The sequence below is a fragment of the Hermetia illucens genome, chromosome 7 (genome assembly GCF_905115235.1).
Source record: "Hermetia illucens chromosome 7, iHerIll2.2.curated.20191125, whole genome shotgun sequence".
Lineage (NCBI taxonomy): Eukaryota > Metazoa > Arthropoda > Insecta > Diptera > Stratiomyidae > Hermetia > Hermetia illucens.
The window spans coordinates 12,036,456-12,049,232 of record NC_051855.1 but is presented as its reverse complement, the minus strand read 5'-3'; the positions used below and the strand labels follow the sequence as shown (position 1 = coordinate 12,049,232).

At 39.4% G+C, this 12,777-nt stretch overlaps 2 protein-coding genes across 6 annotated transcripts; one reads left to right on the top strand and one right to left on the bottom strand.

The window, feature by feature from the left end:
- Nucleotides 1-2,257: 2,257 nt before the first annotated feature.
- Nucleotides 2,258-4,870, bottom strand: LOC119660771 (ubiquitin-conjugating enzyme E2 N). Of its 5 annotated transcripts, XM_038069534.1 has the most exons (3): nt 4,624-4,870; nt 4,437-4,553; nt 2,258-3,608 (listed from the first exon to the last, which is right to left on the bottom strand). In XM_038069534.1, exon 3 carries the CDS (start codon nt 3,409-3,411, stop codon nt 2,956-2,958), a length of 456 nt encoding a protein of 151 aa, XP_037925462.1. In that variant the 5' UTR covers nt 3,412-3,608; nt 4,437-4,553; nt 4,624-4,870; the 3' UTR covers nt 2,258-2,955. The 5 variants fall into 5 exon arrangements, with proteins under 5 accessions (XP_037925462.1, XP_037925465.1, XP_037925466.1 ...); XM_038069537.1 differs by lacking the exon at nt 4,437-4,553 and having other exon boundaries at nt 4,607-4,870; XM_038069538.1 differs by lacking the exon at nt 4,624-4,870 and having other exon boundaries at nt 4,300-4,438.
- A 4,636-nt stretch (nt 4,871-9,506) lies between these two features.
- LOC119661011 (probable E3 ubiquitin-protein ligase makorin-1) lies at nt 9,507-12,456 on the top strand. The gene is made up of 6 exons (XM_038070158.1): nt 9,507-9,914; nt 10,179-10,305; nt 10,561-11,319; nt 11,380-11,518; nt 11,590-11,730; nt 12,330-12,456. Exons 3-6 carry the CDS (start codon nt 10,565-10,567, stop codon nt 12,432-12,434), a joined length of 1,140 nt encoding a protein of 379 aa, XP_037926086.1. The 5' UTR covers nt 9,507-9,914; nt 10,179-10,305; nt 10,561-10,564; the 3' UTR covers nt 12,435-12,456.
- The last annotated feature ends 321 nt before the right edge of the window (nt 12,457-12,777 follow it).

Below are 12,777 nucleotides of genomic sequence, written 5' to 3'. Positions count from 1 at the left end.
AATCCTTTTTAACGGCAAATGAACTTAAAAAATATGATCCAAACTGATTTGAAAGATGTTTGTGCTGAAAAGATTTGAAATGTGCTCAGAAAGGATAATTTCCATGGCCGAAGAGCTAGAAGAAAGCCTTACATTAGTGAGAAGAATAGAGTTTCGCGAGTTAATATCTGAAGAAGGACATTGACTTTTGGAAAACGGTAAATACACAAAATTTTTATAATTATTTTCAACCTTTTTTATTATATAGAAAGTATTATTCACTGATGGAAGTAAATTTAATTTGTGTGGTTCAGATGGTAAGCCGTACATATGGCAGAAGCCCAATATTGACTTCAGTCCCCATAAAACTAAGGCCACTGCCAAGTAGTGTAGAGGATCAGTGGTGGTACGGGAATGTGCTTCTAGGGCAGGAGTAAAGAACATTCATTTTATAAATGGAAAAATGGATAGGTTCCAATATTTAAACATCCTGAAACAACATGAAAAGCAAAGTGCCGAAAAACTAAATATATTGGACACATTTGCCTTTTATCAGGAGAATAATGCTCCCGAACCTAAGAAAACGGACAGTACCTCGGTCAAAATCCGGATGTTGAGTGGTTAGAGCACAAGGCTGTTGTACGCAAGGTCACAGTTCAAATCTAACTGCTGACAGTGCGATTTATATCGTGATTTGACGTCGGATACTAGTCGATTCAGTTGTGAATGAGTACCTCAATGCTGACCACATTGCCTCCTATATGGTACTGCAATCCTGTAGTGTATATCGTCACGGTCTTAAATGAAGTGTTCAAGGCCCTGATCACATATTGTTGCCCCAATGATTACTATTATTTCCGCCAAAATAACTTTCATTTGATGCGTTTCGATTATTTCTTGTTCATGTCTATATATTTCATCATTTTTAATGGTCTCAAATTTAAATGTTTACAGGCAAAACTATTAAAAAAAAAAAAATAAATAAATTTAAAACATACGAAGATGCCATATTTTCGACCATAAAGCATTGATGTGGCTCTAAATTAACTTTAAATCACTGTTTCCACTTGATTATAACGTAACTTCCTGCCTTTTACTTGCTGTCTTTACAACGAATAATCCAACATAATTTACACTGCATGTTATACTCTTTCAGATTTTCATTACTTTCCAAAGATATTTTACTACATTTGCTCTAACGTTAATTTTTATTACAATGGGCATTAAAATATCACTCGTTGTGAAATACAAAGAACATAAAGAAATGAATATAAGGACAGCTGGTTACTTAAAATATAATGGTCATGTATTTGATTTTGTTCTATGATGATTTAGACTGGCCTTTTTACCAGTCAACGTGGCAAATAGAACTTCTCATACATTGATTTTGTGGGAAATCCAGTAATAAGACCTTAATCTTGCATTTTCTATAGCTGGATAATGTACATTACTTATCGTTCGGTTTAATTAAATGGTAATATTTTTCATTTATTTCAACTGAACATGCTTTTGACCGATTGTAATTAGGAAAATGAGCTTGGAGTTTCTATGTATCCGTTTTAAATACAATTTGTTTTGATGATTATTGCTGAGGATCCAGAAAAAAAAGGATAAATCAAATATATAACAAGTTATATATGCAATAGGCGGAAATATCCAAACAAAATTTGATTTGTTGCAAAGAATAAATGTGATATAATTACGTGTATGTGTACAGAATGAATGTTAAGGTTTTGTTTTAGAATTTACAAAATATTACCGTTTTTATTCCCTCGTTCCGTTATAAATATATTGCAATATACAGAATTTAGAATATATTTAATTATTCCTAATTCAACTTGTTTCTCTCCGTATTTTTTCTTGGTGTTTGGTACCAGCCGGTGTCTAATTTCTCCTCAAAACAGTGAATATGAAGAGGTTCGTTTCAAAACGCATTTAGTAGCAAAATTTCCATCTGACTTTGCATCGGAAATTTGTAGTACTCTTTGTGGAGAATACCGCCTTATATATTAGATTGCATTTAGTTGTACAAATTAGTAGTTACAGAAGCTATTTTAACCAAATCCTTGGCGAAGTTGATGTTTTCGCAGCTTGTCGAACGTCCTGGGAAAGGTCTTGTCTGCGTTTTGAAATGGACCTCCTCATAAAATCGTAGACAAATGATTATATATATATATATATAAAAAAACGTAAAGGAACTTAAGCCACATACAAAATAAAAAAGAAAATGCAATTTCTCCTTTACAATTTTACTCGCTAAATATTTATACAAATATAATAGTAGTAATCAATAATTTGTTTATTTAATAATACGAAATAAGCCATAAATATATATAATCTTGTTTTTTGAGAGGATTATGGATAAAACGTGGTGACGGTTGAAAAAAGAGAAATCGCCTCACTGACGATAGCCCGTGATCACTGTGCTGATTCTGTTGTTTGGTAAGAATGTAAGGAAACGTTTGTTGTTCTACTAATTGGTTGGTGTTACATTTTGCTAATTTCCGTGATTTATATGTTGAATAATTGATAGGGAATACATAAGAGGAAACATATGTAGTGCACATATAACATTCACGCAGTCCCGTCCAACGAAAGATGCTGAACTTCTGACTCCCATGTGTGTGATTTTTAACTCTCAAAGTAAATATTGTCCATATATAAGGTGCGCATAATTCCAGGCGTCCTTATTAGAGACATTCTTCTGCTTCGTTGAGGTCATATTCCGGTTTTCCATGATTTTTAACTTAACTAAGCGTGTCAGGGTATTCCATCAATGATCAGTACACAATTTGCTTCCTTACTTAATTCCTGCATGATTTTTGCTTTTTTTTTTTGCTTCAATTTCTTACATTTTATCTACTTCCGCATGGTTTTGGAATTATATAGTTACACATAAAATTTTTATTCATAAACTCACACACGTTGCCAGCTAAAAACAAAACGAAAACATCAGTAGAAAACATGAAAATAGAATCAATTATCCATAGCGTATCGCTGAGTCCATTCGCGGGCATTTCTTATTGCTTCTGCCTCATTTACTTTCCATAATTCGGCAACGTCATTGGCGAGAGGATCATCCGGATTTGGGGCACTTAATAAAGCTTGAATAGATAGCAATACGGTTCTTATTTGTAACGCCGGACTCCATTTATCTTTTAGTATATCTAAGCATATTCTACCTAAACGATCAATATTTGGATGATAGATTTTTGTTATGAAACGGACTTTTGGTGCCGACATTGGATAATCCTCGGGCAGAAATAATTCCAATTTGAAGAGACCACCCTCGAAGGGTGAATCTTCCGGTCCGGTAACAATTACATGAAAGTAGCGAGCATTCGATTCATCCGGGACGGCACTGATGCCGGGCACAGGTTCCTGGAGGAGGCGTTGCGTTTCCTTAATTATCCGTCGTGGCAATGCAGCCATAGTTGCAGATTACCCGCTGCGTATAATATCGCGATCGATCACCTATCACCAATTCCGTTCGACTTTCTGTTATGACCCACCTGTTCTGCCTCTCAGGGAGTTCGCCACAAAGCTGTCCGATGATGTTTCAATAGTCCCACGGGTTCACAAGACTGCTTCAAGACTCACAGGTATTGCTCATCTCCGGCTGTCCAAATCTGCAAGAGAAACGCTCCATTATTTTTCGAGGAATGTGATTCATAACTTGTAAACAAATTTGGCCGAAAATTTAAGGAACTGCTTATTAGATGAGGACCTGGCCGAACATCAATCGAATTTCGCGGAGCACCGGCAATGTGACTTTGTATCTTAGCTCTCTCCATTCACTCCCCAAATAACATGAAATTGAACAAATCGAAAACATAACCCCACCGCCCGACTCAGCTACCAAAAAAGTCCTTTACGTGCCTTACCCTGCGCTAAAGCAATATCTGTACCAAGTTATTCGTAATTGGCAGTGCTACCTTTTGCTATTCAACAAAATCCGTCACCAATCACGCTAAATCCAAGACAAAATTGCCGCCGTGGAAATTCAGCCCAAACTTCCCTGCAAATTGACTGGTGAAAAGCCGAACACTATTCTTGAAAAAAGGTCAATTCAAATAAAAAAAAAAAATCGACAGCTGCATTGACAGTTATTGTCATCGGTAGGAAGATTCTCATATCGTCTGTCTATACACGTCAAAGATATTTTCTACTAATTACAAGGGGGGCTTCGATAGATTTTTTCCAGAAGGAGTCAGTCTAAGAGTCTCCCAAACAGATACGTTTCGAGAACATCAGATGCATAACCTTTAGTAACACGGATTCAGATAGTTTCAGCTCCAATAGCGGTTGGAGTTTACTTACATCGTACGCGCTCATGTATATCACGACGTCCCGCCGCGGAAAAAAAAAACCGATCACCACAATATTTCTCAAACAATACTGAACTGAAAACTATCTTCTCAGCATAATATCTATTTAATGACAATTGCAATCATTACCTCAATGCAAATTGGGCGGCCGAAATTTACTTAACACCGAAGAAGAAACAAAAAAGGTACCCCGCTATCGCACAGGTTGACAATAGTCGCTTCTCCCGGTCACTAGCACGACTACAGCTTGGAACAACGAACCGAGGGATGGGAGAATTGAAAATAATTATATTTCGTACTTTTTTTCTTCTTATACCAAAATCACTCCCGGGGAAAATTCTCCCACCGAAATTCTGACAGAAGAGCAAGCATGAAAATTGAAGAAAATCAATTGAATTGGTGAAGTCGATCTAATCGGCACCGAATTATGTCGCGTTTACTTTGAATTAGACTAACAGCTCGTGCGCTGCTTAATCTGTGACGAAAGTCCCTTCTTCTAATATATTGCTAGCCGCACACAAGCGTCCGATATCCACGACGCGACGTATACGTCAATATTCATATGCTTCACGTGGGATCATGGGGAAAGTCGCTTATGATGAGTCTAGTACGTTTTGACTTTTGAGGTATGTTGTATATTTGGGAAAATGGCATAACAGATCGACAAAAGGTCGTTATTGGTTGGAAGCTTACATAAATAGTCATAAAATGTAGAAATCTCATATCTCTTTCAATATTCGGAATTTGAAATTTGCAAGTGTAATCACACTGGCCAGGACCAAGGAAATGGTACATAGGTTGTATGGTCTAGAGGCAGACACGCTCGGATAGAAGAAAAACTCTTTAGAAAATTTCAAACGTACTATTTTCATTGATTACTAATTTAAAAGAAAACAAGTCGGAATACCGGAAGCTGGACGCCTCGAGTATAAAGGTTTTATGTTCATCTTGTGTAAGAAATTTCCTATCCACGTTTTTCCATTTGTATAAAGCTAACAAAAAAAATATTAATTCACATATCCAACTCCGCCGTTCATATGAGTTTATAGACACAATGACCAGGATAAAAAGAATTGTTGAAGCTGAAATTGATGGTGGGCATCCGTTGCATTATTGACTCGATTTACAACTTTTCCCAAATGCTCTTCAAGAACCTTGTATCGTTGATCTATTGTTTCCTAATTTTCCTGCATTAAATTAACTGTCGCATCGACTATGGAAGTGTGGTTTTTGAGAAGTGATAAAAACAAGTCTTCGTTTTTCTGGATATCGCAAGTAGTTCGAATCGAGCAAGCCGAATAGTGATTTGGCGCCTGTTCCCAGGATGTTAAAGGCGCCTCGTTTCACTCTCCCAGACTTTTGTTTCGCAGCAAGCAACTTGTTTTCTTCCATAAGTTGTAAGAAGCGATGTCGAATATGGTGGACAACTTTTTCACATGGGTCCTTGCCGAGGAGTTGCTGGCAAAACTGTTGCAGGATTATTGAGCTACCTTTGAAAGCTCAGAATTTAGCTTGAAAGAGTTGTAGATCGAAATAAACCACCAGCTTCCAATAGGAAGAAATCAATTTGATCTCTCCGTGGCTTTCAAAATGAATCCCTGTTTGCTGGCCGAATTTCACTATCTCGACTTTCTTGCTAGTGATTGTCGGGATTGGCATGCAAATAAGTACATTTTCTCCACCATTCGCTTCTTCCTTTGTCGAGATGGCTTCTCGGTATGCTCGAAGTTTGAGGTCTCTGCTCTTACACCTTCCTGATGGTTACGCTTTCGACAATGTTTGATTTCCACAACAAGAGCCGTTGTTTCCTCGATGTTCTGAGCTGTGAATTGTGAATTGTACGTTACAGGATACTCCACTTCATGCGTATTTCTGCCACCCTTGCTAAGCCGTCGTAACCGTAATACACTTTGATGATTCTTCCCAGAGGCCATTTCATGATGTTAATGATGATGAATGTTATTTTTCTTGAAGATCACGATTTTTACCTTTTGCCATCGTTTCCAGTTATTGTCGTTGCGGAAGTTCCGTCAAGTATTCTTGGGACCAGCGTTTCCAAAACTCTTCCTCATCTCTTCTCCAGTTCCATCTTGTATTGAGGTCCCCTTTTGTTGTCCTCGCTCCTGTAGATCGAAAGTTGCTTACAATGGCTCCCCGCTGAGAAAATGTCCTGATGTTAAGGCAGCTAGAAAATTGGGGTCCATGGATAGGGATGTGAGTGACCATGAATTTAGAATTGATTCCACTTTTACACTCAAGGTGCATAGTTCCACATAGGTTAATTGAGGCTGACGCAATTTTTTGCCGAAGCAGATATTCTGCCAATTTAATCACTGCTTCCCATAGACCAACGAAATGTGGTGTTTTTGGAGGGATTAAATTTAAGCTGCATGCATTCAAAATTCTCTCCTGTGCGTCTTGAGAATATATTGTTGAATATTAGTTTAGTTCAATTGCCGATTCGCTCCTACAAAATTAGTAGCATTATAGCAGTAAAGGTTCTGACAATGTCCATGTTGTCCAACAAACCGTGCCCAAGGAAAGCATCAGTTGGCAAGTCGCTAACTACTTCAAAATGAACCCCCTTTGTGCTAAAGCAGCAGAATACTGCCAGATAGCTACTTTGTGGACGACTTTCTCGTGAGCGATAGTGGATCCAGATAGGCCCACAGAAATCCACTCGCCAGTTGATGAATGGCTGTTGTAATCGATATGGTGATAAATTACCCATCGTCTGTGTACAATGGCTGCATCATTATAAAATCGACCGTGCTATATTCTTCCCTTTCATAGGCCAAAATCGTTGCCTTGTAATTGCTAGTAGCCCCTGCGGTCCTACGTGCATATTTTAACGTGCAAATCCGTCCTCAATAATTTCAGGATTGGGTGGGCATTAAGTAAAAACACGGGATGTTTTGCTTCGAACGAAAGATTGGATGCTTCTAATCTTCCCCTCACTCGTAATAATCCTTCTTTGCCAAAGAATATCGCGAGTCCGAGCAGTGCAGACTTGAGGCTTGGAGGTTCAATTTTGTCATCCTTGCTTCTTAAAAGTTTTATGAAAGGGAGGCAATACCCTGTCACCCTTTGAAGTTTTCTAAACGAATTAGAATGTTGAATTTTTGTACGAAACTGCCTTCGTCTTGTTGCGAAATCAAGGGGGAAGGGATTCGATCAACCTTTTGGTTCTCCTCGTGCATTCCATCGTTGTAATAAATAGGGGAACTGAATTGATATATGTTCGTTCTGGATTCTGACTTGTGTTTGGCTTAAAGACTGCGACAGCAATGACTCTATTCGAGACTTGGAGTACAGCAACCTGACTATTACTGTACCGTCGGTTTTCATGGATATAATGTTCGCTGCAGTATAATATGCCTTTTCAGACGCATCTGAGAATGTATGAATCTGTACGGACGTTGGCCCACCTTGAACAAATACGTGTCTTGGGATCTTCACCTTGCCTAGCGACTGCAACCCTACTCGGTATGTGTACCATCGTTTCTGCACTTCCAATGGGAGGGCCGCATCCCAATCATATTGAAGTGCCCACAACCCCTGAAGGAAGAGCATTGCAACAATTACCACTGGTGCCACCAAGCCAAGTAGATAGAGGATTTCAGCTATGTCCGACGCAGCTGTGCCCTACGCTGCTCTACAGGAATGACCCTAATTAGGAATACGTCGGATTTTGGTAACCAAATCAGTTCTAGCTTTTTATTGATTCGTTATCGCTTCCGTCATTAATTCCAAATATTCTGTTGGAATATCCTGCAACAGGGTTTTATGATTTGAACTCGATTTCTTAAGTTTAAAGCCTCCCTTGTGTTGTATTCATGTGCGAGCTTTCGAAGGTATCTTGTAGCCAAATAGGAGGTTGATGATAACACTTCAAGGGTAACCGTGGATCTTCCCTTCACCAAATCAAATGGAATCTTCTGTTTGTTTCCTGAAGTTGAATTTGTCGGTACATAATTTTGATATCTGCTTTGAATACGGCCGAAATCGCAATAAAATTGCAAACAACTCGTCTTTTATGTTTATGCCAAAATGTCGAACACAACCCTTAATTTCGTACTGCTGCTCTCTCATCGAAGCACGCAGTGATGTGGTAGGAAATAATGAGGATGAGGTATCTGATTCGGGCTGGTTTCCTTCATGTGACCGAAACTGAGATACTCCTTCATGAACTTGGCGTATTACTTCTTCAAGTTTTCATTGCTGTCCCTTAAAAAGTGGGACATGAAAACCTTAGTAGGGTTTTTAACAAGACCCTGCTTCTTAAATTACCACATGAAAAAAATCGGAGTAGTAGTCTCGGCCATATGCAGCTGTTTGCGCATATTTGAATTTGAACCAGATTCGCGCTTCTTTGTGGCGCGATGATCGCCGGAAGGCGCTCGCTGCGCCGTGAGTTTAACTTAACGCTATGCCAGCTCTCCGAAGCGAAAAGGCACTTTTCCTCTTCGCCTAAAGCATTTTTCCGTAGCTGTTAATTTTGTTTTAATAAACTAAGTTTTTAAGTTTAAACCGGTATTTTCCTTGCCTCCAAGCCAACCTACATACAGTCCACTATTCCTACCTAACAGCAGCCAATGTGAGGACGAGGAAGAGGCGACTCTGATCTCTGTATACAACTGCCCGGCCTCCGCAGATCTCAGAGATCGAGATATCTTGGTAAGATTTTCTTCAACGAAAGGTCTGAACATTCTCTGCTTCTGGAGAATGTATTCAGAAGAAAGCCTGTGAAAGGTCGATGAATAGGCGATCTTCGAGGATAGTATAATGGGCCTAACAAGGATTTGAGTGCTCAGAACTGCGCCTCCTACCACTAAATTAACTAACTTTAATGCCTAGATCTCTGCTAATATTCAGAACTTGAAGAAAAAAAAGCAGATCATCAGTTTCTAGGAAAAACAGATCTTAAAAATAGGATATGAGTTGGAAATATGGAAAACTCTAAACGGAGATAAACTCCGTTAATACTGAGAATTAAAAAAAAAACTCTGTTCAAATTTACAATTACTTCATAGTACCATGGAATTTAATTTGAATTCAGTGCCAATGGGTCTGTATAACAGTTGAACCTGTATAACAATATCTTCTCTCTTCGTTAAGCACATAGCACACAAACCCTGTCAAAATATCATACTTTCTCTTTTTCCAATGACTGTCAAAGTGAAGTTGCCACAGGTAAGCAGTAAAGGCGATAAGTCGGGGACCGAGAGTTCGTGTTGAAGGCTGTTTTCTCTCTCACGAAAGTAACGATGAAACCTTTAACTGACACATTTCTTATCACGCATTACTGTTGAATATATTTCAGTTGTATTCGAAGAAGTTTTCTTCACGCGCATCTTTTTTTTTTTTGCCCGCTTATTTTCAAATATCGTTTTCGACGGGCGCGCGATTTTTCCTATACCGTAATTGTGTGGCGAAGTGGCGGTTTTCAAGGAAGAATTTATATTTCTTTGAACGCCATTTCGCGCGCGCGCGCGTCTTTCGTGCTTTTCATTTTACCGTCATCACCGTGTAAAAAAGCAATATATTTGCTTTTCTTCGTCGAACAAGAGGGGTTTTGTCCATACGGACGAGAAGCTTAAGTTCGAGGTTGGTAAAATTTGTTGTTCGGCGGCCGCCTGTCCGTCCCGCCAGCGTTTACGTTAGAGCCGTGGACAAAGGGCAGCAGCTGGACTTCTTGCAAGAGAACGCAGTGAGAAAAAAAGTAAACACGGCCCTCGATTGTGACTGTTTTGACTGCTCGCGGGAAGTGGAATTTGCAATCCTTAAGTCAGCTGCTGATTGCGTGCAGGGCGAACGGCTCGATGGACTCTTAACTGTTTCGGAGGAATAACACGGACCTTTATTTCACAGTTGATTGTGTTTTTGTTGGGTTGCGATTGTTGGGCGCTCTAAGAAAAGCATAATCTACGTATTCGGAGCAGCTGCTACTGGTGGTCGTGTGGATTTTCTGGTGCTGGTATTTTCGTGGTCATTTCAGGTGCGTGCTTGGAATTTTTAACTCGACGAGTTGCTTTCTCATTTCATTGGTATTGTGGTCGGTTTGGCGTATGGAAAGCTAACTCGGCTAGATATGACGGATATCTACTTCCGGGCCAAGCCAAGTGCTTGGTTGGGCATTTTCGTTCCCCCCGGGTCCGTCTTTCGATGCTTTCTGGGATACCCCGAAAGCACCAAGTGTCATTCTGGCTGGCCAGCTGATGTAAATAAAATAAATTTGTTTTGTTCTGTGCAGGAAAATGGCTTCGATCGTTGCTGCGGCTAACAATGATGATCGCGTTCACTTGATTTGTCGTTTTTACACACGCGGCATGTGTCGGTTTGGTAATTTGTGCCGATTTATTCACCCTGACCCATCTCAACCTACAGCAGCTGGCGTTGATGGAGGCAGCCAGCCGGCTTCAAATAGATTGCATGACTCTCATACAGCCGCGGCTACAACGTCTGCTCAGACAGACCCGAAGAAATGGGTACTTGCACCGGTCTTTGTACCGAAAAATCAGCAGAGAATAAGTATCGAGCCTGGAAGCAGTAGTTCGAACGATAACTGCAAGGATGAGGCTTCAGCCAGTTCAACAACATACGCCGCTGTTGTGGTGGGTCCTGGCGGAACGGTAGTACAATCGGATGTCAGCTCAGAGGAGACGACGACAACCTGCCCGTACCAATTTAATTGTCCTTACGGCGACATGTGTACATATGAGCACAATCAAATGTGTGAAATGTGCGGTCGCTATAGTCTCCATCCGACGGACAAGGAACAGCGAAAATCGCATATTGCCCTTTGCATACAACAGCACGAGAAAGACATGGAACTGTCGTTTGCTATAGCTCGTTCCAAAGACAAAACTTGCGGCATATGCTTCGAGATAATCATGGAGAAAAGTGGACGCGAGCAACGATTCGGGATACTACCAAATTGCAATCATATTTTCTGTCTGGAATGCATACGGAAGTGGCGACAAGCGAAGCAGTTCGACAACAAAATTATTCGGTAAAAACATGGAAAGCTATTTCCGTTTCCTTTACATTTAATTCAGATTTCCATGTACAGTGCATGCCCTGAATGTCGTATCCCATCCGATTATGTTTGTCCGAGTGCCTTCTGGGTTGAAACGAAAGATGAGAAAGAGAAGCTGATCACCGACTATAAAAAGGCTTTAGGAGAAAAAGATTGCAAATATTTCAAAAAGGTATGCGCGATGGCGGAAAGTGCTTGTACTCTAGCCTTGTTATTATTTGGTTTGTTTTGTTTTCTTTCCAGGGCGAAGGGAAGTGTCCATTTGGCAATAAATGTTTTTATAAGCATGCTCTCCCGGGTGGCGAGCGAGTCGACGTCGGCGTACCAAAACGAAACAAAAGGAAAATTCAACGAGCAGATGATGAGATTTTGGATCTTTTCGATGTAAGTTATGAAGATTTTAGTTTTATACGAAAATTGCTAGTTAACTTTTGAGACAGGCGAGTAACAGGGAATGTTTTTCATTGATGAATTGTTCTATTGATTTTTAAAGGACTGTCTATGAAAATTAATATGATTTTCAACGTTTGAGTTGATTTTCGAAGCAATTTTTCCACTCCCAATGAGGTGGGTATCAACTTTCTCTTTGGAGATCGAAAGTTTTCACTTTGCAGAGGATGCAAGGAGTTTTGAGTTCGCATCCACATGATGGACTGGGCCACTTGGGAGCCAAATTACTTCCTCTCTTGTGGTCCAGACGTAGATGCAGCGTCTGATGAGTTGCCTGAAGATTAGTTACACCAGAAATGCTCAAAACTTTTCATACTTGAGGCGACGAGCTTCCGGCTATCGTCTTGTTTTTAGATGTGTGGAAGTTAGAAAAGTGAGATTCAATACTAGATTAGGAATTAGTGTAATGTCAGGTTCGATTTACCAGCACCGATATTGCGTGTCTCAAAACTTAAGCAACAATCTACCTACTTTAATGGCTGCTCGAATGAAAAATTCTTTTCTCCACTTTTTTTTTTCTTTCTTCATTACAGTTATATTTATGGGATTTCGTTGATCGTCGTGAATTTCACTGGCTTGAAATTCTATCAAATTTCACAGATAGCGGAGACTCCGATTGGTCAGAAGATTTCGAATAAACCAAGGAGTTAAATGCTTCAACAAAAAAAATCATAGGTTTATAATTTATCACAGAACAAAGAATAGAAAAGCAAAATATAAACAATAGTCCAATTTGAAACAGTGCTGTATCGTGTATATGTATAAAAGAATATATTTGTGATCATTGGAGAGAAGTGTAAACTGGAAATCTTCAAAGTTGAGATCAATAATTATGTGAGGGGAAAAACTTGAACAAAAAAGAAAAAAAAAAAACAAAAATAGTATTTTCATCACACTATACTCCTGTATTGTCGTGTCTGCATGTTTTCCCGCAAGATTATATTAATGTGTAATTTAACTAGAGAGTGTAATAGTTATTGA

What these genes read in the sequence shown, in the direction of transcription:
- LOC119660771 (XM_038069537.1), bottom strand. Translation starts at nt 3,411, where the DNA reads ATGGCTGCATTGCCACGACGGATAATTAAGGAAACGCAACGCCTCCTC.
- LOC119661011 (XM_038070158.1), top strand. Translation starts at nt 10,565, where the DNA reads ATGGCTTCGATCGTTGCTGCGGCTAACAATGATGATCGCGTTCACTTG. An exon ending in ATTGCAAATATTTCAAAAAG is followed by an intron (nt 11,519 to 11,589) that starts GTATGCGCGATG and finishes TTTTCTTTCCAG; the next exon opens with GGCGAAGGGAAGTGTCCATT. An exon ending in AGATTTTGGATCTTTTCGAT is followed by an intron (nt 11,731 to 12,329) that starts GTAAGTTATGAA and finishes TCTTCATTACAG; the next exon opens with TTATATTTATGGGATTTCGT.